General features: G+C 39.0%; 1 protein-coding gene across 1 annotated transcript; it reads right to left on the bottom strand.

The window, feature by feature from the left end:
- Positions 5,784 to 23,014, bottom strand: TMBIM4 (transmembrane BAX inhibitor motif containing 4). Its single transcript, XM_018047979.1, has 7 exons — positions 22,809 to 23,014; positions 15,588 to 15,696; positions 14,516 to 14,621; positions 12,351 to 12,384; positions 10,331 to 10,448; positions 8,033 to 8,078; positions 5,784 to 7,525 (listed from the first exon to the last, which is right to left on the bottom strand). Exons 1-7 carry the CDS (start codon positions 22,903 to 22,905, stop codon positions 7,319 to 7,321), a joined length of 717 nt encoding a protein of 238 aa, XP_017903468.1. The 5' UTR covers positions 22,906 to 23,014; the 3' UTR covers positions 5,784 to 7,318.

Raw genomic sequence — 23,286 nt, 5'->3', positions numbered from 1 at the left:
AGTGCGACGGAGTGCCCGAGTCAAGGGTTCTTGACACAAGCTAGTCCTGCGTCCTGAGCGTGAGCGGGATAGCCCTGAGACTAACCCACAGACGGATAACCGCCAGACGACTTTGCCCGTCAAGTAGGGAGCTCAGTGCCGACCTTTAGGTTTCCTGTCACGCCTCCCCGTTCGCAGGACCTTCACCACTGTCACCTGTTCTTCTAGATGCCAAATTAAGATCATCTTTATTTGCTGCCCTTAAACTTCCCCATCCCAGCTGATGGCTTCATCGTTGTACATATGTCAAAACTTGTCAAACTATATCCTTTAAATACGAGCAATACATTGTATGTCAGTTATACTTCAAAGCTGTTACCAAAAACAAAAACCCCCTTTTCACCCCAAATACAAGTTCAAAGGGTAAAATGATCAAACAGATTCAGTTCAACTCATGTGTACCTGACTAATCACTTACTGTATACCACTGTGCTTAGCCTAGGACGCTTGGCATAGGTGGTGGTCACATTGATCACAACCACCACCAGTTCTTTTTGATTGCGTTACAAGTGTTTCATAGTATTGGCTTTGGAACCGTACAGGTCTGTGGTATTTATGCTTCTAACACTTCTTGTGAGTGACATGAATATCTCAGAGCCTGGACTTCCTTATTTATAGAATGAAACTAATACAACCTAATAATCCAAAGTAGGGGATATAAGAGTTCAGCAAATGGCCACTCATCATTTTTACATAATAAATTCAAACGTGCACAGGACTATTTGCAAGCAGTATTTTCTGGAGATTTACAACATATACCGTTTTAAAACCAGGAAATAAATTCTATAATCATAGCCTAGTAAACTCCTGTCCGGTTACTTGTAAGAGTTCTAAGAATTTATGGGTACCTTTTTTTCTTTAAATTTGCACCCTTGAAGAAACTGTGCATCATATGGAAGTTACTAAACTCCATATGAATACAGCAAGGTTTTTTTTTATGGAAGAGAAGCTGGAAAAAGCTCATAACATATGGTATTTTTAAAAAAAAAAAAAACCTTGAAAAACTTGCTTTCTTTAGAGATTAAATTCCTTTACAACAACTGAATTTCTATTATAAGGTTAACTATATATTAGATCTTAGCCACCTCTCCCAAAAATAATGTTCACATTGCATTTTAAATTAGAGCTCACTTTCTGACAGTCCAAATTGACAGCATGTTGCTTAAAATACCAGGCCAAGACTTTTGAATAGATACTTAGCACAAAAAAGATTCGTAAAAAAGCCTGTTATCAAAATGTCCTGGTGTTAAATATATGCCATAATTCTGCACAACTGGTTCTTTAAAAGGTTGAATCCTAGATTGCATTGGGTTTCCCTGGTGGCTTGGCTGGTAAAGAATCCACCTGCAATGTGAGAGACCTGGGTTTGATCCCTGGGTTGGGAAGATCCCCTGGAAAGGGAGCAGCTACCAGCTTCAGTATTCTGGTCTGGAAAATTCCATGGATTATCCACAGGGTCACAAAGAGATGGACATGACTGAACGACTTTCACTTACACTAGACAGCATTGAGGGAAAAAATTTTTTTTAACATGTTCCTCATCAGTTCATATAAGAGCAGTTCCAACAGAAGAGTTAAATGGCCTTGGTATATTTAAAAATCCTTAATTCATTCCCTCATTCATACATTTCAGTATGAATTCTGTGACAGTCACTGTGTTCGCTATACAAAGATGCTGCTGCTGCTGCTAAGTCTCTTCAGTCGTGTCCGACTCTGTGAGACCCCATAGATGGCAGCCCACTAGGCTCCTCTGTCTATGGGATTTTCTAGGTAAGAGTACTGGAGTGGGGTGCCATTGCCTTCTCTGATACAAAGATGATGGGAACCAAACTCCTGTCTTTAGGAAACTTTAACCCCTGATGTGATAATGCTTAAGGATCAAACTGGACATTGCTTCAGCTCCATTACAGAACCAGAAGGAGCCTATGGGATGGAAGGCACTTGAATACCTGGCAAGCAGAATGGTTTCCCATCTCAAAGCCATGCTACACCACCTAATGTTGCCTCTACAGTCAAACCTCACCCACGGAACTCTTGCTCAGTCATTTAGGAAGGACTAGGAAGACTAATCGGAGAAGGCAATGGCACCCCACTCCAGTACTCTAGCCTGGAAAATCCCATGGATGGAGGAGCCTGGTGGGCTGCAGTCCATGGGGTCACTAACAGTCAGACACGACTGAGCGACTTCACTTTCACTTTTCACTTTCATGCATTGGAGAAGGAAATGGCAACCCACTCCAGTGTTCTTGCCTGGAGAATCCCAGGGACGGGGGATCCTGGGGGGATGCTGTCTATGGTGTCGCACAGAGTCGGACACGACTGAAGCAACTTAGCAGCAGGAAGACTAATCGGAGAAGGCAATGGCAACCCACTCTAGTACTCTTGCCTGGAAAATCCCATGGATGGAGGAGCCTGGTGGGCTGCAGTTCATGGGGTCTCTAAGAGTCAAACACAACTGAGCAACTTCACTTTCACTTTTCACTTTAATGCATTGGAGAAGGAAATGGCAACCCACTCCAGTGTTCTTGCCTGGAGAATCCCAGGGACGGGGGAGCCTGGTGGGCTGCCGTCTCTGGGGTCGCACAGAGTCGGACACGGCTGAAGCGACTTAGCAGCAGCAGGAAGACTAATGGGATTCAGACGGTAACTCGTTGTTGCCCAGGCACTAGTTGACAGGGATTTCAAAACAAAGATTTACAAAGAGAACAAGCAGAAAGAACCTAACTTCCCAGCTGCTCCAAAAAGACCCACAACCGACTGCCTACACCACTAATCCCAAGAAGTGGATCAAGTGGATAAAATCCAGGTGTGAGATCTGGAGAAAAGAAATGAACGTGGGCAGAAGGGCCTATTGCACTTTTTCTCCCCAAATTATATTCAATAAAAAGAGTTCTCAGATACAGCTCTTTCCTATTTTCCTACTTCCCTGCTGTACTTTGTACATTCAGGTGCCTGTCACTTTGTCAAAGTCCTGCTGATTCTACTTTCTTATTCTTTGTGCAGTCTGCATATTTTCACCTTTACTTACAGTAATAAACTGAGGTTGCATATGCCCTTTTATCCAACAATTCTACTGCTAGGTATATTCCCTACCTAGGCAGACTCTCATATCTCTGCACATTGGGGGAAATACAGGGATGTACATGGCAGTACTGATTGTGATAGTAAAAAAGGAGCCATATATAATTCATTGATGCAATAATATATGAATGATAGAGTGCCTGATGAACTATGGATGGACGTACGTGACACTGTACAGGAGACAGGAATAAAGACCATCCCCAAGAAAAAGAAATGCAAAAAAGCAAAATGGCCATCTGAGGAGGCCTTACAAGTAGCCGTGAAAAGAAGGGAAGTGAAAAGCAAAGGAGAAAAGGAAAGATATACCCATTTGAATGCAGAGTGCCAAAGAATAGCAAGGAGAAATAAGAAAGCCTTCCTCAGTGATCAATGCAAAGAAATAGAGGAAAACAATAGAATGGGAAAGACTAGAGATCTCTTCAAGAAAACTAGAGATACCAAGGGAACATTTCATGCAAAGATGGGCTCAATAAAGGACAGAAATGGTAGGGACCTAACAGAAGCAGAAGATATTAAGAGGTGGCAAGAATACACAGAACTGTACAAAAAAGATCTTCACGACCAAGATAATCATGATGGTGTGATCACTCACCTAGAGCCAGACATCCTGGAATGTAAAGTCAAGTGGGTTTTAGGAAGCATCACTACGAACAAAGCTAGTGGAGGTGATGGAATTCCAGTTGAGCTGTTTCAAATCCTCAAAGATGACGCTGTGAAGGTGCTGCACTCAATACGCCAGCAAATTTGGAAAACTCAGCAGTGGCCACAGGACTGGAAAAGGTCAGTGTTCATTCCAATCCCAAAGAAAGGCAATGCCAAAGAATGCTCAAACTACCACACAACTGCACTCATCTCACATGCTAGTAAAGTAATGCTTAAAATTCTCCAAGCCAGGCTTCAGCAATACATGAACCATGACCTTCCAGATGTTCAAGCTGGTTTTAGAAAAGGCAGAGGAACCAGAGATCAAATTGCCAACATCCACTGGATCATCGAAAAAGTGAAGAGAGTTCCAGAAAAACAACTATTTCTGCTTTATTGACTATGCCAAAGCCTTTGACTGTATGGTTCACAATAAACTGTGGAAAATTCTGAGAGATGGGAATTCCAGACCGCCTGACCTGCCTCTTGAGAAACTGCTATGCAGGTCAGGAAGCAACAGTTAGAACTGGACATGGAACAACAGACTGGTTCCAAATAGGAAAAGGAGTCCGTCAAGGCTGTATATTGTCACCCTGCTTATTTAACTTCTATGCAGAGTACATCTTGAGAAACGCGGGGCTGGAAGAAGCACAAGCTGGAATCAAGACTGCCGGGAGAAATATCAATAACCTCAGATATGCAGATGACACCACCCTTAATGCTGAAAGTGAAGAACTAAAGAGCCTCTTGATGAAAGTGAAAGAGGAGAGTGAAAAAGTTGGCTTAAAACTCATCATTCAGAAAACTAAGATCACGGCATCTGGTCCCATCACTTCATGGCAAATAGATGGGGAACAGTGGAAACAATCGCTGACTTTATTTTTCTGGGCTCCAAAATCATTGCAGATGGTGATTGCAGCCATGATTAAAAGATACTTACTCCTTAGAAGGAAAGTTATGACCAACCTAGATAGCATATTCAAAAGCAGAGAATTTACTTTGCCAACAAAGGTCTGTCTAGTCAAGGCTATGGTTTTCCCAGTGGTCATGTATGGATGTGAGAGTTGGACTATAAAGCAAGCTGAGCACTGAAGAATTGATGCTTTTGAACTGTGGTGTTGGAAAAGACTCTTGAGAGTCCCTTGGACCGCAAGGAGATCCAACCAGTCCATCCTAAAGGAGATCAGTCCTGGGTGTTCATTGGAAGGACTGATGTTGAAGCTGAAATTCCAATACTTTGGCCACGTGATGTGAAGAGCTGACTCATTTGAAAGACCCTGATGCTGGGAAAGATTGAGGGCAGGAGATGGGGACGACAGAGGATGAGATGGTTGGATGGCATCACCGACTTGATGGACATGGGTTTGGGTAGACTCCGAGAGTTGGTGATGGACAGGGAGGCCTGGCGTGCTGCAGTTCATGGAGTCACAAAGAGTTGGACACAGCTGAGCGACTAAACTGAACTGATGGTGGTTTTTACAAAATATAACTACACCAGTTGTTAAAACTGTTATTCCTGAACCAAACAATGATTTGCTGGGTAAAAAGAAAAAAGATGACCTTGTTACAGAGTGAAGAAAATGGTACTGTTACAGAGTGAAGTAAGTCAGAAAAACAAGTATCATATTTTAATACATATATATGCAATCTATATGGTACTGGTACTGCTGAACCTATCAGCAGGGCAGGAATAAAGATGCACACATAGAGAATGCACTTGTGGAAACAATGGGGAAAGAGAGGGTGGGATGAATTGAGAGTAGTGCTGACATACACACTCCCATGTGTAAAAGAGATAGCTAGTAGGAAGCTGCTGTGTAACACGGGGAGCTCAGCTCAGTGCTCTGTGATGACCTACAGGGGTGGGAGGGAGGCTCAAGAGGGAGGGGATATATATATATATAGTTATAGTTATAGAAACCAACACAACATTGTAAAACAATTATCTTCCAATAAAAACGGACAACAACAACAAAAAATATAAAAACGGTATTGTTTTACATTTTTAAAATGTCATTATCTGCATTTGCTTATTTATTATCTTTAGTCACAATTCAGTACATTCTCCCTTTGGACCGACAATAACAACAGCAGCTGACATTAATAAACACTTAGTTTATATGACATACTCATCTCACTTAATCCTTACAACAATCAATTAAGGTGGTGATGTTTTTCCTATCATAAAGATGAGGTAAAGACCTAAGGAAGGAAGGATAAGTAACGTGCCAAAGGTCAAATCACCAGTTGATTACACAGTAAGAATTCCAATCTAGATTCTCTTACCTACGATGCTATGTTGAGTATAGCATTATGCAACTGGATATTCAATAATTAATTGATAGTGATGGGAGTCAAATTTACATCTAAAACTCACCAAAGGCTGTATCCATATACTACTAGTTAATTTCAGTTTAGTAGCTGGGAAACAATGCTTAGTGAGTGTTACAGGCTGAGTTGTACCCACTGAAAATTCAGATAATAAAGTCTGTCTTAATCTATTTGGGCAGCCAAAACAAAACACTATAGAGACTGGGTGGTTTATAAACAACAAAAATTTACTTCTCACAGTTCTAAAGGCTGGGAAGTCCAAGATCAAGGTGCAGGCATATTCAGTGTCTAGTTTAAAGGTCCTCTTCCTGGTTCATAGACTGTCTTTTCATCATTAGCTCATGTAGCAAAAAGGGTGAGGGGTGTCTGTGGGCTCTCTTATAAAAAGAACACTAATCCCACTTGTGAGAACTCCATCCTCATGACCTAAGCACATCCCAAAAGCCCTACCTCCTCATAGCATCCCAGGGGGCATTAGGTTTCAACAGATTTTTTAGTGAATGCAAACATTTACGACCAGTGCAAAGTCCCAATTCCTGGTACCTCAGAATGTGACTGTATTTGGAGACAGAATCTTTATTGAGGTCATTAGAGTAAAATGAAGTCATTAGGGTGAGCCCTAGTCCAATATGACTGGTATCCTTACAAGAAGAGGAAATCTGAATACAGACAAGTACAGAGAGAAGTCCATGTAAAGACACATGGAGATGACCATCATTCAGGCAAGAGAGAGACCTCAGAAGAAATCAACCCTACCTTGACCTCACACTTCCAACCTCCAAAACTTTAGAAAATAAATTTCTGTTTAATCCATGCAATCGGTGGTACTTTGTTATGGCACCCTAGCAAATGAATGCTGTCAGGAATTTGCTAAAGGTATATTGGTCACTGGTATACTGCTATAATTTTTAAATGAAACCTGTACTTTAAAAACTAAGAACATTAACTTTTATGTCAAAATACCTGACTTAAGCACACTTTTAATTTTTAATGCATCATACTGTAATGAAATGTAATTAACATTTTAATATAATTTTATTTTAATACTAAATAATTCCCTGTAATTTATCTTTCATACTTTTTCCTTTCTAAATAAGATTAAAATCTAGTCAAAGGAGATTTATGCTTTATAATACACAGCATACAAATAAGATCTTAAAAGTATTTAACAATTATATCTCAAACTTTATTACTTAATGAATCAGTTTCTATATACTGCTTTCAATCACTTTTTATTAACTGCTTCCAAAACCCGTAACAGGTGCAAGAAGAGATTGATGATATCCAAGTAGAGGTTGATGGCAGCTAATACATACTCTTCAGGTGACAGCCTGTGCATCAGTGAGTGTGTGTCATAGATGATGAATCCGCAGAAAAGAAGGGCTCCCCCAGCAGCCAAGACCAACTCCACTGTCTCACTGTAAAAAAACAACTAAAGGCAAGAGATTACTGTAATAGTTTTGTATTTAAAGAACAGCATTAAGAATACTTAAGTTACTTATACTCTACATACATACTTAATAATTCTGTACAACTTTGAATACAAATGTTAAAAGTAGAAAAAGGCAGGGCAGGTCCACTTGTGTTGGATGAATGGGTGAAGGGAGGAACCAATGAATATCCTCCTTTCTATTAAATTACTGACTTTGAACAGTACCATTCCAAACATAAATTATTTAAAATCTATTTCTTACTCAGAATTACATGTGCCACTTGAAGATTAGCAATTGCAAGTGAGGACCTCTTTCTATTTCATTTAACTCATTTGTTCATCTTTCTTTCAACCAATACATAAGACCTTGATTTTTAAAATATCATTTAAAAATCATTCTACATACAAATGTTTCAGATAATTATAACCAAGTGTCCTACCATAACATGTCTCTTATAGCTTTTTGAGATTATTTATATTTCAAGTTACCATTCTAAAACAACTTACCCTCAAGGTTCCTGACAAACACAAAATCCACAAACCAGCAAACAGTCTATAAAAACAAAAATTTTAATAATTTAGAATATTGTTCCTAACCAAAAACCTTTGTAAACTCATTTAGCATTTTCTGAATAAATAAATCCATCCTGATATTTGGCAAAGAATCACTGAAATGTAAGAATTCCTAAATGTACAATGAATATTATAGAATACCCAGAAATTGAAAGAACAGCTATCTATTCAACATTTGCTTTTATGGTGTATGAAACTAATTAAGAGTATGATTTTTAAAGTTTTCAATTGGAATATAAAGAAAATATTGACATAAGCAAAATATCATTAGAAATATCATTTAATTCAGAGAGCTATAAAACTTCTTAAAAATATATAAATTTACCAATGAAGCATAATTGCATCTTTAACCAAATAACAAATTGTCCATTAGAGTTCCCAATGTACACTGTTTTATTCTGATGTATTAGAGAACTTAATTTATGCACATAAATTTGCCACTGCTATAATTTTATGAGTTATCAGTCATTATATATAAAATAAAATTATATATTATATATGTAAGATATAATTATATGACAAGGACATCTAGGAAGTCAGTCCTATTATCTTATGAGACTTGGAAGCCTGAATATACATCTGCTGCCTCAGGCCACAAGTAGTACACTGAACAAATTTATGCTCCCTCCTTAAATAAAAATGAGACAAATATACCAAACAACAGTTTTCAAACAACAAGCAGCACAGGACAATGACTCCTGAGATAAGGGAAACAAAGGAGGTGAGCTCTACAAATGACCCAGCTAGAGTTCCCAGGCAACAGTGCAGGGACAGGAATCCATATGCAGCTTTGTGGTTTCCTTGAGTTGAAGAGACGAGAATTCAGAGGTGAGAGAAGCTAAAGTGGTAGACTCTGAAGGTCCAAGTTCTAGAGAAAAAAAGAGTTATACAGAGAGTTCTGGTGGCATGCAGAGGGTTCTCCTCCAGTCTTTAGCTGAGTACTTATCAATGCACATTTGTGAGGAAGTACCAAAATCTGGAGAAAGAACCACCAGAGAGAACCAGGCAGAAAAATCCTCAGACACACTAAAGCCAGGAATAGTTTTGATTCACACCAGCCAGAGTGGAAAGACCTGAGACATGGGGCTTTGAGTAATCCTCAGAAGGATACTATCTCAAGAATGGGGCCAAATTAGCCCTAAACTAAAAGCTGTTCTGAATCCAGCTAACAGAGCTTAAAAACAAACCTCAAAAGATTCAGACAATTTCCAAAGAACTTAATTGCTTCCTAGAAGAACAGAACCTAACACATATGCAAAACAGGAAGCAAAAAAAAAATTTTTATATATATATATGTGTGTGTGCATATATATATATACACACACACACACATATATATATATATATATATATATATAGCTTCTCCTTAAATTAAACTCCATTCTAATACAACTGTTTATGTATCCTGCACTATTGTCAGTATTGGCTGACCAATTAATATTTTATCCCAGTAGAGACTTCTGATAATCTGGTTGTTGTTCAATTGCTAAGTCATGTCCAACTCCTTGTGACCCCATAGACTGCAGCACACCAGACCTCCCAGTCCCTTCACTATCTCCACTATCTGGAGTACCAGGAAAAAAGAGGGAGGAAAGAAAGTTTTACAAGACTAGACTGCTTGTTAATTTTTAATGCTTTAACAGGAAAAAAGAACAGAAAATGTTTGGGTGATTATATGCCAAAAGAAAGCCATTGTGAGCTTAGGAAAGATTCTATGCATTCTTACCAAGGTGAGGGCAACACAGTACCATTATCCTAATATAAAAAGGGTCATTCCTTATATTAGTTTGAAGAAGGATACAGGTCAAACAGGATACAGGATCAAAAAGATTTAAAGTTCATGCAGGCTTCTCTAGCACCTAGGTCACAATTACCTTGCTTTTGCCACAAAGATGTAGATGGTAACATTTCTAACAGTTAATGTTAAGATCTAAACAATTCAGGTAAATTTCATACCATTTATAAAGCATGTAAGCCTATAGCCTCTCTAGAAAGCTTAAATTTCAGGGCATTCACTTCCCTTTCAATATAGAGGCAAAGCAAAAAACTCAAAGCTACTTTCCATCTCCTATCATGTATGCTTCAGGAGAGCAAGGCCCTAGTACCTGAAGGGAGGACTTCTCATTACCTCCATTTTTAAAGTATCCAAAGCTAACAGTATAGCACCTCTCTCAAAACTAGGTAGTATTAAAGATACCTATCTATCATAGCCATGATAAATATATCACTTACCCTGCTCCAAATTTGCTGAAATCTCTCTTAGACTGTAAAGTATATACAGTCAAACCAAGAAATACTGCACAAGTCAGTATGAAAGCTTGCAGGACAACATACACATCATAGAAGGTAACTGTAAAATTACAAAACACTGATTAAAAATACATATAAACAATATAAAAGCTTTTTTTTTCTGTCATATAATAGAAATGCCTTATTTTGTCCTATACTACTTGCCAATAAAAACAATTATGAAAAGATTCCTTATTCAGTCTTCAACTCTTGTACAGTAAAACCACACCCACAGTGCAGTAAGCAGGCTCCAAAATATACCACATAAGATCACATCATTATGAAGTTAAAGAAATGGCTAGAAGACAATACACAGCTAGCTGGTTTAGGAGTTTAGGGAATATGGTGAAATGATTTTCACCCATTTCTATCCCAGCTACAGTTTATCACCATTTGTGGTGACTGTCAACTATGGCTTAAACAATCAATAGTGATGGTTCTGGGTCCTGTGGCTAGTTGGGAAATCCTAGGCAAGAAAAATATTGAGGCTGTCTGGGGCTGTCTGCCATTCACCAGCACTGTAGGGAATAGAAACCAACCACGAATTGCTTTATATCTAAGTCTGCATTATCCTGGAGTACATTATTGGGGTTTACTGGATATATATCGAATTTACTTCAGAAATTTTAGAATGACCATCTAGACTGACTATAGCTATTGTAATAAAACTGCTCAATATTTTACAGAATACTGAATTGTAACCTCTTTAAAGGTAATTGAGTGTTTTGAACTCAAATCCATTTAAGTAATTTTTAATTTGAGGGGGATAAATTACCGAAGTTCCTTCTGTTCCTAAGTAGTTAGACTTTTATTTATCCCATACAGGGTTAAGAAGATGAATGCAGAAAAGATAAAACATGAAATCACTTTTCCTGCTTCTCAGAAATTTCAGTGTAAGTTCGGGTGGATTCCATCTCTCTCCAACATCCTTTACAAATGGTGGGTGCCAGAGAGGACAGAGATAGACTTAATAACATAGTAGTAAGTAATAGATAATAACACTAATAATAAGTGAGTATTAATAATACTTCCTTTCCATGTTGAGAAATTTCAACCCTATTTAGTTTGGTGGTTATTATTTATTTATATTCTGATTCTTTCATAAAAAGAAGAGATGAATTACCAAAAAACATATAGACAAAACCTAGCATGAAAAAGTTAAAAACAGTAATGACAAACTAACAAGAGATAAATACATTAACAATAAGGACCACAATTTACTGCTATTGACAGTAACAGTAAATTCTGATCTTTTTTGGTACCCCAGATAAATAATTTTCAAACCAGATAAATAATTTTCAAACAATCAGAATTTTTATTGTTAATCACAAAATTTTTTACTTGAGATATTATTATATAGGGTACATCAAATAATTATAACAGATACTTCCTTTTAAATATTATATATATTTAACACAAAATACAAAAGAGAAATGACTATATGAGGATGTAATAAGGTACAGTTAAGTGCAGGCAATTTGAGATACTGAGCTCTTGTGATGAAAGAGCATGGTTCCAAACATGTTAGTTCTTTTAGGATCCCTTTAAACAAGGAAAAAGATTAGCTATAGTTGTCTTTTTTTATGTTTGGCTGCGCTATGCAGCATGTGAGATTTTTAGTTCCCTGACCAGGGATTGAACCCATATCCTCTGCAGTGGAAGGGCGGAGTGATTAACCACTGGATTGCCGGGGAAGTATCTGATGTTGTCTTGTTGGATAAACAAAATGAATATTGTTCTCTGTTCCTACTGTTTTCCTAATTCTTTTCAACTTCCTCTAAACTCAGCTAAACTATAAAAACATTTACTTTTTGCTTATATTTTAGGAATTCTTCATTCTATTCCACATTTTTTAATATGACATTACATAATGTTAAGCTTTAGCCTCAAACACTTTTTTACCCAAAAGATTTATCCACTTTAAAAAGTTACTGTAATATACAGAAACACAATTATGGCTTACCAACGAAGGCCACAGTCAGAGATTCCAACAGTGTCTAAGAAAAGAGACTGAAATTACATAGATGCATGTAAAATTTATACTGTTAAGTACATGTTCTGATTTCCAGGAATTCAAGGTGATTTCATACCCATGATCTCATTTTAGCTTCAGAGCAGCCTTTTAAAGTACATGGGACATATAATAAGCCCACCATAATAAAAATGAAACCTCAATATATTAAATGAAAATATTTAGATTCTTTTCTTTTTTTGACTGTGCTGCACAGTTTGTGGTATCTTAGTTCCCCAACCATAGGACAACAGGGTATTTCCATGAGAACATTTTCCAATTGTGATACCATTACTCCTTAAACTCAACTAGATTTTTCATATCTCTAACAGGGAGATTCTAGAAGTAATACAGAAAATTCTATTTTTCTCACTCTTTATAATGTAAATAAAGTTGAAACTGCAAATCACATGCATATGTAAAAAAACTCACTACCTCACACAAAAAAACATGGAAAGAATATAATATTTAGACTGTACTTTGGAGTGGCAGGACTGGTCTCCTTTAGGATGGACTGGCTGGATCTCCTTACAGTCCAATGGACTCTCAAGAGTCTTCTCCAACACCACCATTCAAAAGCATCAATTCTTCGGCGCTCAGCTTTCTTCACAGTCCAACTCTCACATCCATACATGACCAATGGAAAAACCATAGCCTTGACTAGACGGACCTTAGTCGGTAAAGTAATGTCTCTGCTTTTCAATATGCTGTCTATGTTGGTCGTAACTTTCCTTCTAAGGAGTAAGCGTCTTTTAATTTCATGGCTGCAATCACCATCTGCAGTGATTTTGGAGCCCAAAAAAATAGTCTGCCACTGTTTCCACTGTTTCCCCATCTATTTCCCATGAAGTGATGGGACCGGATGCCATGATCTTAGTTTTCTGAATGTTGAGCTTTAAGCCAACTTTTTCACTCTCCACTTTCACTTTCATCAAGAGGCTTTTTAGTTCCTCTTCACTTTCTGCCATAAGGGTGGTGTCATCTGCACATCTGAGGTTATTGATATTTCTCCTGGCAATCTTGATTCCAGCTTGTGTTGCTTCCAGCCCAGCGTTTCTCATGATGTACTGTGCATATAAGTTAAATAAGCAGGGTGACAAGATACAGCCTTGACGTACTCCTTTTCCTATTTGGAACCAGTCTGTCGTTCCATGTCCAGTTCTACCAGTCCTGGCTGTTCACTGGAAGGACTGATGCTGAGGCTGAAACTCCAATGCTTTAGCCACCTCATGCGAAGAGTTGACTCATTGGAAAAGACCCTGATGTTGGGAAGGACTGGGGGCAGAAGGAGAAGGGGACGACAGAGGATGAGATGGCTGGACGGCATCACCGACTCGACACTGAGTTTGGTTGAACTCCGGGAGTTGGTGATGGACAGGGAGGCCTGGCATGCTGCGATTCATGGGATCGCAAAGAGTTGGACACGACTGAGTGACTGAACTGAACTTGGTGTGGCAGAGTCTTGAAACTGTCTCCCAATATTCTTTTTTTCTTTCTTGGTAACAGAATTTTGCCTAAACATATACCCATTCAGATTAAGCATTACGTTTTCAGCTTCCCTTGCAGCTAGATCTGCAAGAATCTAGATCTAAAAGCTAGAATATAGTGTGACTATATTCTAGTCAATAGAATATGAATAGAGAGAATATAACTCTGAGAAGCAAAGAGGTTCGCTCTCTCCTTTCTCTTTTCATTTTTTAAATAGATAGAATGCAGGTATGGTAGTAAGCTATCTTATTCAATGCAACTTTAGAAATGTCTGAACTATAGCAGTGTCTGGGCCCCTACAACTTCACTAAACAGTCATTCAGATTTTCATATGAAAGAGACATAAGCTGTCTTGTTTAAGCCATGTCAAAAGTAGCTGAACTCATATCCTAAATAAGAGTTAGGGATACTGAGCTTCATCCTCAAGCTTCTTTCCCCTTAATTACATCTTTATTTGCTTACTCTAGTTAGATTTTATCTGATAGACAATTATCATAAAGGTAATGCCTTGATTTTTTAAAAAACTCATTAATTTGGTTCTGCTATTGTTACATATATATATGCATTCAAATAAATAAATTTAAAATTCAGGAATAAATGTTAAGGGAACACATTGTCAAAGTACTTACAAATCCAAAAAGCAGGTATAGGTTAAGGGGATGCTTATGTCTGTTTACAGTCAAGGCTAAAATCAAACCCAAGGATCCAAGGGTCAACACCAAAATTAAGGCAGGACTGAAAGACAAAGAATTAAAAGCATTCTCAACTTAAAAAATACCATAAATAACATCCAATTTAATAATAAAATTTCTCTATGTGTTCATGAAAGTATAGGAAAAAAAAATTTGGAAGGACCTAAACCAACTGACCAAAGAAATTATTTTTCCATGGGGAAAATTTGAGCGACTGTGAGATGGGAAGGAGCAGGAAGACAAAGAATCTTTCCCACAATGAATGTGGAAAATGTAACCTTTTTACTTCATGAATTTCTATTATATTGAATAATTTTTTCAATTAGCATACTGCCTTTTTTAAAAACTAAAACTCAAAAAAGAAAAACTATTAAATAATAAGCAAATTTTATACCTAACTACTTTTTCAGGGCATTTACTATATAGCTGTAACTTACAGAATTTACTCCAAATAGCAAACTAATAGTTCAAGATTCCCCTTTTGTAAAGGGAAGATAGAAATTATCTACTTCTAAGAAAATATTCATTCTTTACTTTCCCTTTTCTTTAATATAAAGTCTGTATTACTCTTACCCATGGAAATAATTATTTTGGAGGTCAAATCTTAAACAAATTAGGGAAGAACCATATGGAACTCCTCTGAAAGGTTTTCAGTGAAATTTTCCTAGCTGTGAACTAACACTAAGGTAAATTTAACTTTTCAAGCACTGTCTTGGGCTTTGGGGACAGGGCATAAGTCTAATAAAGATACACACAAAAAATTACATTCAGTAAAAATTCTTAATGGAAATGAGGGGTTAACTCTATGAAACCAAGCTAAAAAGGTTAGTGGTAAATACCATATTGTAGATTATTTTTCTTGTAAAAATTTATTTACAAGAGTTAATTAATCTTTTTTACATTCTAACCTCTTAATAGAAAAAAAAAAAAACACTATCTTTGCTCATCTTATGCCCTTTGAGTCACATGCAGTGGCTGAAAATGATTCAGAATCAGGTGATTACCTTACCTTTCATGCACAAATGTCCGTATAGAATCAAAGTATAAAAAAATCGCCGATGTCACAGTAGTTAAGAGAACTTGCAGAGAAAGGATGCTGTAGACTTTTCTTAGAAAGGCTGAAAGAGGAAAAAGTTACACATGACTATTTTCTTAAGCATTTATCAGAGTATAGTAAGATCAGGTTTCTTCTTAGACACATTAAATTACTATGTAAGTTCTTTCTTAATCTTAATCCAAATATCACAACTGTAACTAAAACTTTAAAAAGCCTCCTGGAAAATAAAAAATTTTGTTAACTATACTCCAGGAAGCATGAGCTTAAAAAAATTAAGTTAATGGGCCAGAATACAAATGTTTCCATCAAAATAAAACGAAACCATCAAATCCATATTTGTGCAACATACAACAAAGCAAAGGATTAAAACCAGAACATGTTTTAAATAATGAAGCTATCTTGAAAGTGAAAAGCAGGAATAAAAAGCATACGGTTAGATATAAAATTTAAAAAGAAATTTTAATTTCCAAGCAGTGCAAATGTTTCCCTAAAATGAAACTTCTCCATAAAAGGCAAATAATATATAAACTTACTTTCACTCACCTATTTTTATTTCTCACTTCTAGTACCTTTGCCTCTAGTTTCTATATAAGAAATTCTTACTTTCAACATACTTTATTACCAACATCCATAAATCAACTCCAAAGCGCAATGATCTAAAAATATTTATAGAAGTCTTCTGATACATGAAGACTTCCCAGGTGGCGCTAGTGGTAAAGGACACACTTGCTAATGCAGATTAAGAGACATGGGTTTGATCCCTGAGTCAGGAATCTCCTGCAGAAGGGCATGACAACCCACTACAGTATTCTTGCCTGCAGAATGCCAGACAGAGGAGGCTGGTGGGCTACAGTCCATAGCGTCACAAAGAGTTCCTCATATTCCTGAAGGACCCTAAACAGACTTCTAAGCACTTTATTTTATAGTGATGTCTACTTGTCCTTCACTATTAGACTATGAAGACTCAAGAGCTCCCTAATAATAGGATAATAATATTCATTTTAAGCTTCCCATTTTAGGACACAACTCAGCATGAGTCCCCAGCACTCTGCCAGGGGATGGCACAGAATACTATTTAATCGCTAACTCTGGTCCAACTCTCTGTGACCCTGTGGACTACAGCCTGCCAGGCCCCTCTGTCTGTGGGATTTTACAAACAAGAATACTGGAGTGGGTTGCCATTTCCCTCTCCAGGGGATTTTCCCAACCTAGGGATCAAACTCACATCTCATGCATCTCCTGCATTGGCAGGCAGATTCTTTACCTCTGAGCCATCTGGGAAGCCCTTGGCACAGAATAAATACTCGTTAAATTTTATTTGCTTTTAAATAAACTTATATTGAACTAATGAAAAGTAAATTTTGCCAGTCAGAGAAAAGGTGTTATTCTGACACAATAATGGAGCCACATAATTTCCATAGAGCACTGTTCTTAGGCAACACCACCACTGTGGAATGATTTTTACCCAACAAAAGATGTGATACTGTCTCTTGACTCTCATGACAATATGCAGGCAATAAATGTTCTCTTTGAAAAAAATTCCTACTAAAGACCTCATTCCTCAAGGAATGATGAAGTGCTTTGATGGCATGTCTGCCAAATATCAAGTAGTAAAATAATATTTTGTAAGAATAAGAGAATGTTCATAAATACTAAAGATTTAATCCTTAAAGGCCCTCGCATTACATCTTTTTTAAAATGTAAGATTATCTGTTTATTTTTTGGTTGTGCTGGGTGTACAGTGCTGCAAGGGCTTTTCTCTATTTGCAGTGAGTGGGGGCTACTCTCTAGTTGCATGGACTTCTCACTGCGGTGGCCACTCTCTAGGGCACACGGGCTTCAGGAGCTGTGGCTCCTGGGCTCTAGGGCACAGGCTCAAGAGTTGTGGCCCAGAGGCTTTAGCTGCTCCTCGGCATGTGGGATCTTCCAGGATCAGGATCAAACTGCTGTCCTCTGCCAGGGTCCAGCCCCGGTGGATCCAGGGAATTCGAAGGGTGGACGGTGTTGGCGTGGAAAGACTTGTTTGTTTATTAATGTAAGATTAGATTAAGAAACTATAGTATAGTAAGAAGATTAAGTGGAGGAAGAGGGCTGAATAGCTTGGTTTACGCGGAAGGCCAATAAAATTCCAGACAAGGAATTTGCACCATCTACGTTGGGCCACCGGCGCCCGCTTGAATATCTAAGGGTGCCTCGCCTTAAGCTCCCTTTCGTGCGGGTCTTAACAGCCAGGGCAAGTAAGTAGACCTGGCGAGCCTCCGCGCCCCAGGTGGAGATTCAGCCTGAAGTTAAAGTAAAGAGCAGAGAGAAGGAAAGGGAGAGAAGAAAGAGAGAGAAAGACATGGGGGGAGCCAGAGTCCCAAGAAACCAGGCCGAGAGACTAGTTCGAGAAACTGGTCCGAGAAACTGGCCCCTGGCCCCTGGCCCCCTCCTTTATTGTTCAGAAGGCCTTTTATACTTTTGATAAAACATGGAGATCAATGGATAACACAAAATTATGTAGCGTTCGCAACCCAGATTCTTTCCGTATATCATTTTGTATACAAAAGGTCTCAGGTGATTTACATTATCTTTTGGCCAAGAGGCTTGTTAACACTTTTTGGCTCTCTTCCTTAATGAATGTTAATTTTGTTTCCCCTGAAGTGTTTCTCTTTAATCTGCATCTCCTTAAAGCATTAAAGTTACATCTCTATAGAACAAAGGTGCAGTGGGATATAACAAAGAAGGTACTAACTCAAAGATCTAATGTTGCTAATACCAGGTCTACTACTTGTTTTTCTATATACCAACTATATCTAAAAATAAAGGATATGAAAATTTGGCAGCAAGCATTGACCCCAAAAATGAAACCTTTAATCAGTCCTATTCTGAAGGTTTTGACTCCTCGGAAGCCCCTACATTCCTAGGATGTTTTAAGCTTCCTGTGCCTCCTGCGGTCAGGAGGCCTCAAACAATCACAAGCGCAGCTGTACGAGTCCTGCAGGCAGGCTAGAAAGCCATCAGAGGGTTTTTGGATTCAAACACTCTTTCAAATGCAGAAGACTAAAGCCCTGAATTGACTTTTTCCAGAAAATGTCAGAAGAGTGGAAAAGCAGAGCACAAAAGCCGGCAGATTTTTGTTGGGGTACATGCTTAGGAATTTCCAGAGGGGTCCCTGAAGTCTGAGCACGCCTTGCGTATGTCAGCTTCCTTCCTCATGACCTTGTCACGGGTGGGAATCCTCACACTGGCTCCCGGCAGTCCTCTGCATTTCAACATGGACTTTCAACCACTGGATGCCCAGGGAAGTCCTCTATACTCTTTAAAAATAGAACTTAAATCAAATCCTACAAAAAGTAACATTTGACACCCATTTTGAATAACTAATATAAAAAGTGGCAAAAGATATACATACACACCCACAGAAAAAAATAAAAGATCTGATAAGAAAACAAGTCAAACTGCAATCTTTCAGTTGTTGTTTTTGGGTTTGTTTTTTTTTTTTTTTGAGTCCTATTTCTGCCTTTCTACTTTTCTGCTTTCTACTTCTACTTCTCCCCTTTCTACTCAAACTTGACAGGCTGAAACATGAACTTTTCATTTCTCCCCAAGCCAAAAATGTAGGAGTCACCTGATTCCCCTCTCTTTTCCCAATCCATCAACAACTACTGTACCTTCTACTTGCAGAGTCATCCACCTCTTTGGTCTCCTTTGCTACATTTCCAGTCAGTCTTATGATCTAGTACCTGCACTGTTACAGTAGCCTTCTAATTGGTCTGCATGCTTTCACTGGTCCCACCTATAGTCCCACAGCTGTTGACAGTTATCTTTTTGTAAAGTCATCCATATCATGTGACTCCCTGCTTAAATACTTTTAATGGTTTCCCTTCTGCTTCCAATAAATTTTTGAAGTTTTTATGGGGCCTACAGGCCCTACATGACATGTGCATGCGTGCTCAGTCATGTCCGCCTCTTTGTGACCCCATAGACTGCTGCCCACCAGGCTCCTCTGTCCGTGGGCTTTCTCAGAAAAGAATTCTGGAGTGGGTTGCCATTTCCTTCTCCAGAGGACCTTTTGGACCCAGGGCTTGAACCTGTACCTCCTGTATCTCCTGCACTGGCAGATGGATTCTTTACCACTGAGCCAACTGGGAAGCCCGTGATTATCATAACTAGGTCATAAAAGACACGGTAGCTTCCTTAATGATCTCTCCTGGGTTGCATGCTCTTGAGAAGTCAGCTACCACGCCATGATGCTCAAGCAGCCAATGGAGAAGGTCACATGGCAAGGAATTAACACCTTGTATCAATATCCGCATGAGTGGGATTTCCAGGAAGCAGATCTTCAACCCTGTCAAGTCTTCAGCTGACTGCAGTCCCAGCCCACACCTTGAGTGGACTCTCCTATGACACCCTGAGCCAGAACCACTTAGCTACACCTCTCCCAGATTTCTGATTCTCAGAAACTGTGTGAATAATTGTTGTTTTAAGCTTCTAAAATTTGGAATAATTTTTAATAAACCAACAGATAATGAATACAACCTAGCTAGCTCCTTCTCAACAACACAACTGCCATCTCCTTTAAAAGTTCTTTCCTTGACCATTCCTTAACTAAAATAGCTACTAAGCTACTATTCTAGGCTCTAGTGTCTATTTCATCATTGTTTCTTTTCTTCAGAGACTTTAACACTGCTAGTAGTCTATTTATTTGCTTAACTCTTTAGGGTCTATCTCCCTTACCACTCCACACAAATAATAAATTTAGAGGACTCAAATATTATCTGATTACTGCTATATCCTTAATATCAGCAGGGAGCCCAATAAAGTTGTATAAACAAAAGAAAAATGTTCACCTTCACTAACCTGGCTAAAAAAATGTAGATTAAAACAAGATTACATTTTTTACCCACAACAAGAGGCAGTAAACTATGGCTAAGGGCCAAACCCAGCACATCACCTGATTTTATAAGTAAAGTTTTCCTGGGCACAGTCACAGCCATTTCTGTGTCCTCTATAGCTTCTTTTCTTGCCTGGATAACTCCACGGACAGAGGGGCCTGGCAAGCTACAATCCATGGGGTTGCAAAGAGTCAGACACAACTGAGTGACTATGTATAGCTTATTTTGCATGACAATAGCAGAATTTTGTAACTGTGCCACAGAGTCCTTTATTATGACTCCACAAAGCTGAAAATATTGACTATCTGGCTCTTTGGAGAAAGTGTTTGCTAATCCCTGATCTACCATATTGCCAGATACTAAGAAGTTTGATGATCTCAGTGCCGGTAAGACTGCAGTAAAAGGTACCCTCATGTATTGTTTGCTGGAGAGTCAACAGGTGCAGTCTCTTTGGGTAGCTGACGACATCAAATTTTAAATGTACATATTCTTTGGACCTATAATTTCACTGCTAAAAATTTATAGAACAATAATAGGAGAAATTCACAACCGTATGGAAGAATGGCCCCTAAAGCTCTATTTGAAGGAGTAAAAAGAATGAAAAGTAACAATCTAAATACCCATCAAGAAAGGATGATTAAATAAATTATGGAACATACATATTATAGATGATCACCACTGTTAAAAATAATATGATAAAGCTATAAATATATGTACTGCTATTTTTCAATGATACATTAAATAAAAATACAAAGTTGCAGAAATGTAAAATAATCATAACATTGTGCTTCTGAGTATAAAACAGTATGTCTTAGTGTTTCAAAAATACAAATATAGTAGACTGCTAAAACAGACTAGTTTAACAGACTATGTATATTACATCTGTAACAACTAATTATATAAACTAACTTAATGGTACTATAAAAGTGCTCAAGGTAGAGACTGTACTCAGCTTTCATTCTCACATCATTTTTCTGTAGCTTCATAATTTGTTGTTTTCTACCAATAAGCCTTGGCTATTTAAATATATAATATTCCAAAAGTATTTTCCAGAAGACCTACGTATTACATTTTCAAAACAACCCCATTTTCCTTCATGTAAAAGCAGTGAGGAAATAAGTTTTGGAAGTCACAGTTGCTCCCCTTAAGACACTGGTTAGATCAGCAGGTTAATTTGCTTAAAAAATAGAGGTGGGGCATTTCTGTTTACCTTTTAATTCGTAAAAATTTTTGACAGACCAGATACCATTTTAAACTATAGATGCAGTCAGCTTAGTCACAGGTCCAATGACCATGACGCAGGGTTCCTTCCTGGTAATTTCTTGATAGGTGTGTGTGTCTTTTGTTCTACTGAGATCACACTGGGTGAATTCCTGGATGGGAGTTGTTACCAAGAAAGGAGCCATGATTGTAATTTTCTAGGCTACAGTCCATGGGGTCGCAAAAACTCGGACACGACTGAGCGACTTCACTTTCACTTTCCTTTCAAATATATATCTAAAGCTGAGAATTTTCAGCCCCACACCCTATTCTCCTGAGAAGAAAGAAGGGCTGAAAATGGAGGTAATGATCAATCACGCCTTCATGAGGAAGCCACCATTAAACCCCAAGAGTACGGGGTATGCAGGGCTTCCAGATGGGCGAACACAGCCTCATACCAGGACACAGAAACTGCAAAGACAGACGAAGACATAGAATCAGCCCTTATATCAAAAACATAGCCTGCAATGCAGGAGACCTGGGTTCGATCCCTGGGTCAGGAAGATCCCCTGGAGAAGGAAATGGCAACCCACTCCAGTACTCTTGCCTGGAAAATCCCCATGGTCAGAGAAGCCTGGTAGACTACAGTCCATGGGATCACAGAGTCGGACAAGACTGAGCGACTTCACTTTCATTTTCCTTTCAGAGATACGTCACAATGATCATATAATAAACTTACTTTCACGGAAAAAAATAACCCAAGTTTCTCTTAACTGAAAGATGCCAAATTCAAGCTAGTGAGGTTTTCAACCTTCTCCACTGAAGACGATAGAATGGACTCAGTTTCACGTCTCTAGCGTACCGCTGGGGAACCACCTCGCCTCTGCCTCTGAGCCCATGCGGAGGGAGAAAGCTCTTCTTCCCAGCCAGGGGCCGGAAGGAGGAGGGAAGGCTGCCCTCTCAACCCAAGAGACCGGCGGTATCCCCAGGGGCTGGTCGCGAAGAAAGCTCGCCTCAGAAGCCGAAAACCAGCCCCCAGAGGCCGGCGACGCCGCGGGACCGCCAAGGGCGGGCCGGGAGGGACCCGGCGACGTACCCATTCGGATGTGCACGCTGGCGGAGGCCACGCAGCTGCCATAGTTGAAGTCATCCTCGATGGAGGAGCAGGGGTAGCGGGGGTCAAGGTCCGCCATGTCAGCACAGCAACCCCCCCAAGCCCCCCGCGGAGCTAAGTTAACGACGCCACCACAACGGCCTCCAGGCCACTTCCTGAGGAAGCGATCCAGCCCCAACTAGCCGAGCGGCCGCGCCCGAGCCAAGCCCCAACCAATCGATGAGGTCGCCTCGAACGTTCAGTTAGTTCAGTTCCCTTCAGTTGCTCAGTCGTGTCCGACTGTTTGCGACCCCATGGACTGCAGCACGCCAGGTCTCCCTGTCCATCACCAACTCCCGGAGTTTACCCAAACCCATGTCCATTGAGTCGGTGATGCCATCCAAACATTTCATCCTCTGTCGTCCCCTTCTGCCCTCAATCTTTCCCAGCATCAGGATCTTTTCCAACGAATCAGTTCTTT

Source organism: Capra hircus, chromosome 5 (genome assembly GCF_001704415.2).
Source record: "Capra hircus breed San Clemente chromosome 5, ASM170441v1, whole genome shotgun sequence".
NCBI classification, from domain to species: domain Eukaryota; kingdom Metazoa; phylum Chordata; class Mammalia; order Artiodactyla; family Bovidae; genus Capra; species Capra hircus.
Note: the sequence above shows the minus strand (reverse complement) of the source record. Positions and strands in the feature narration are given on the sequence as shown.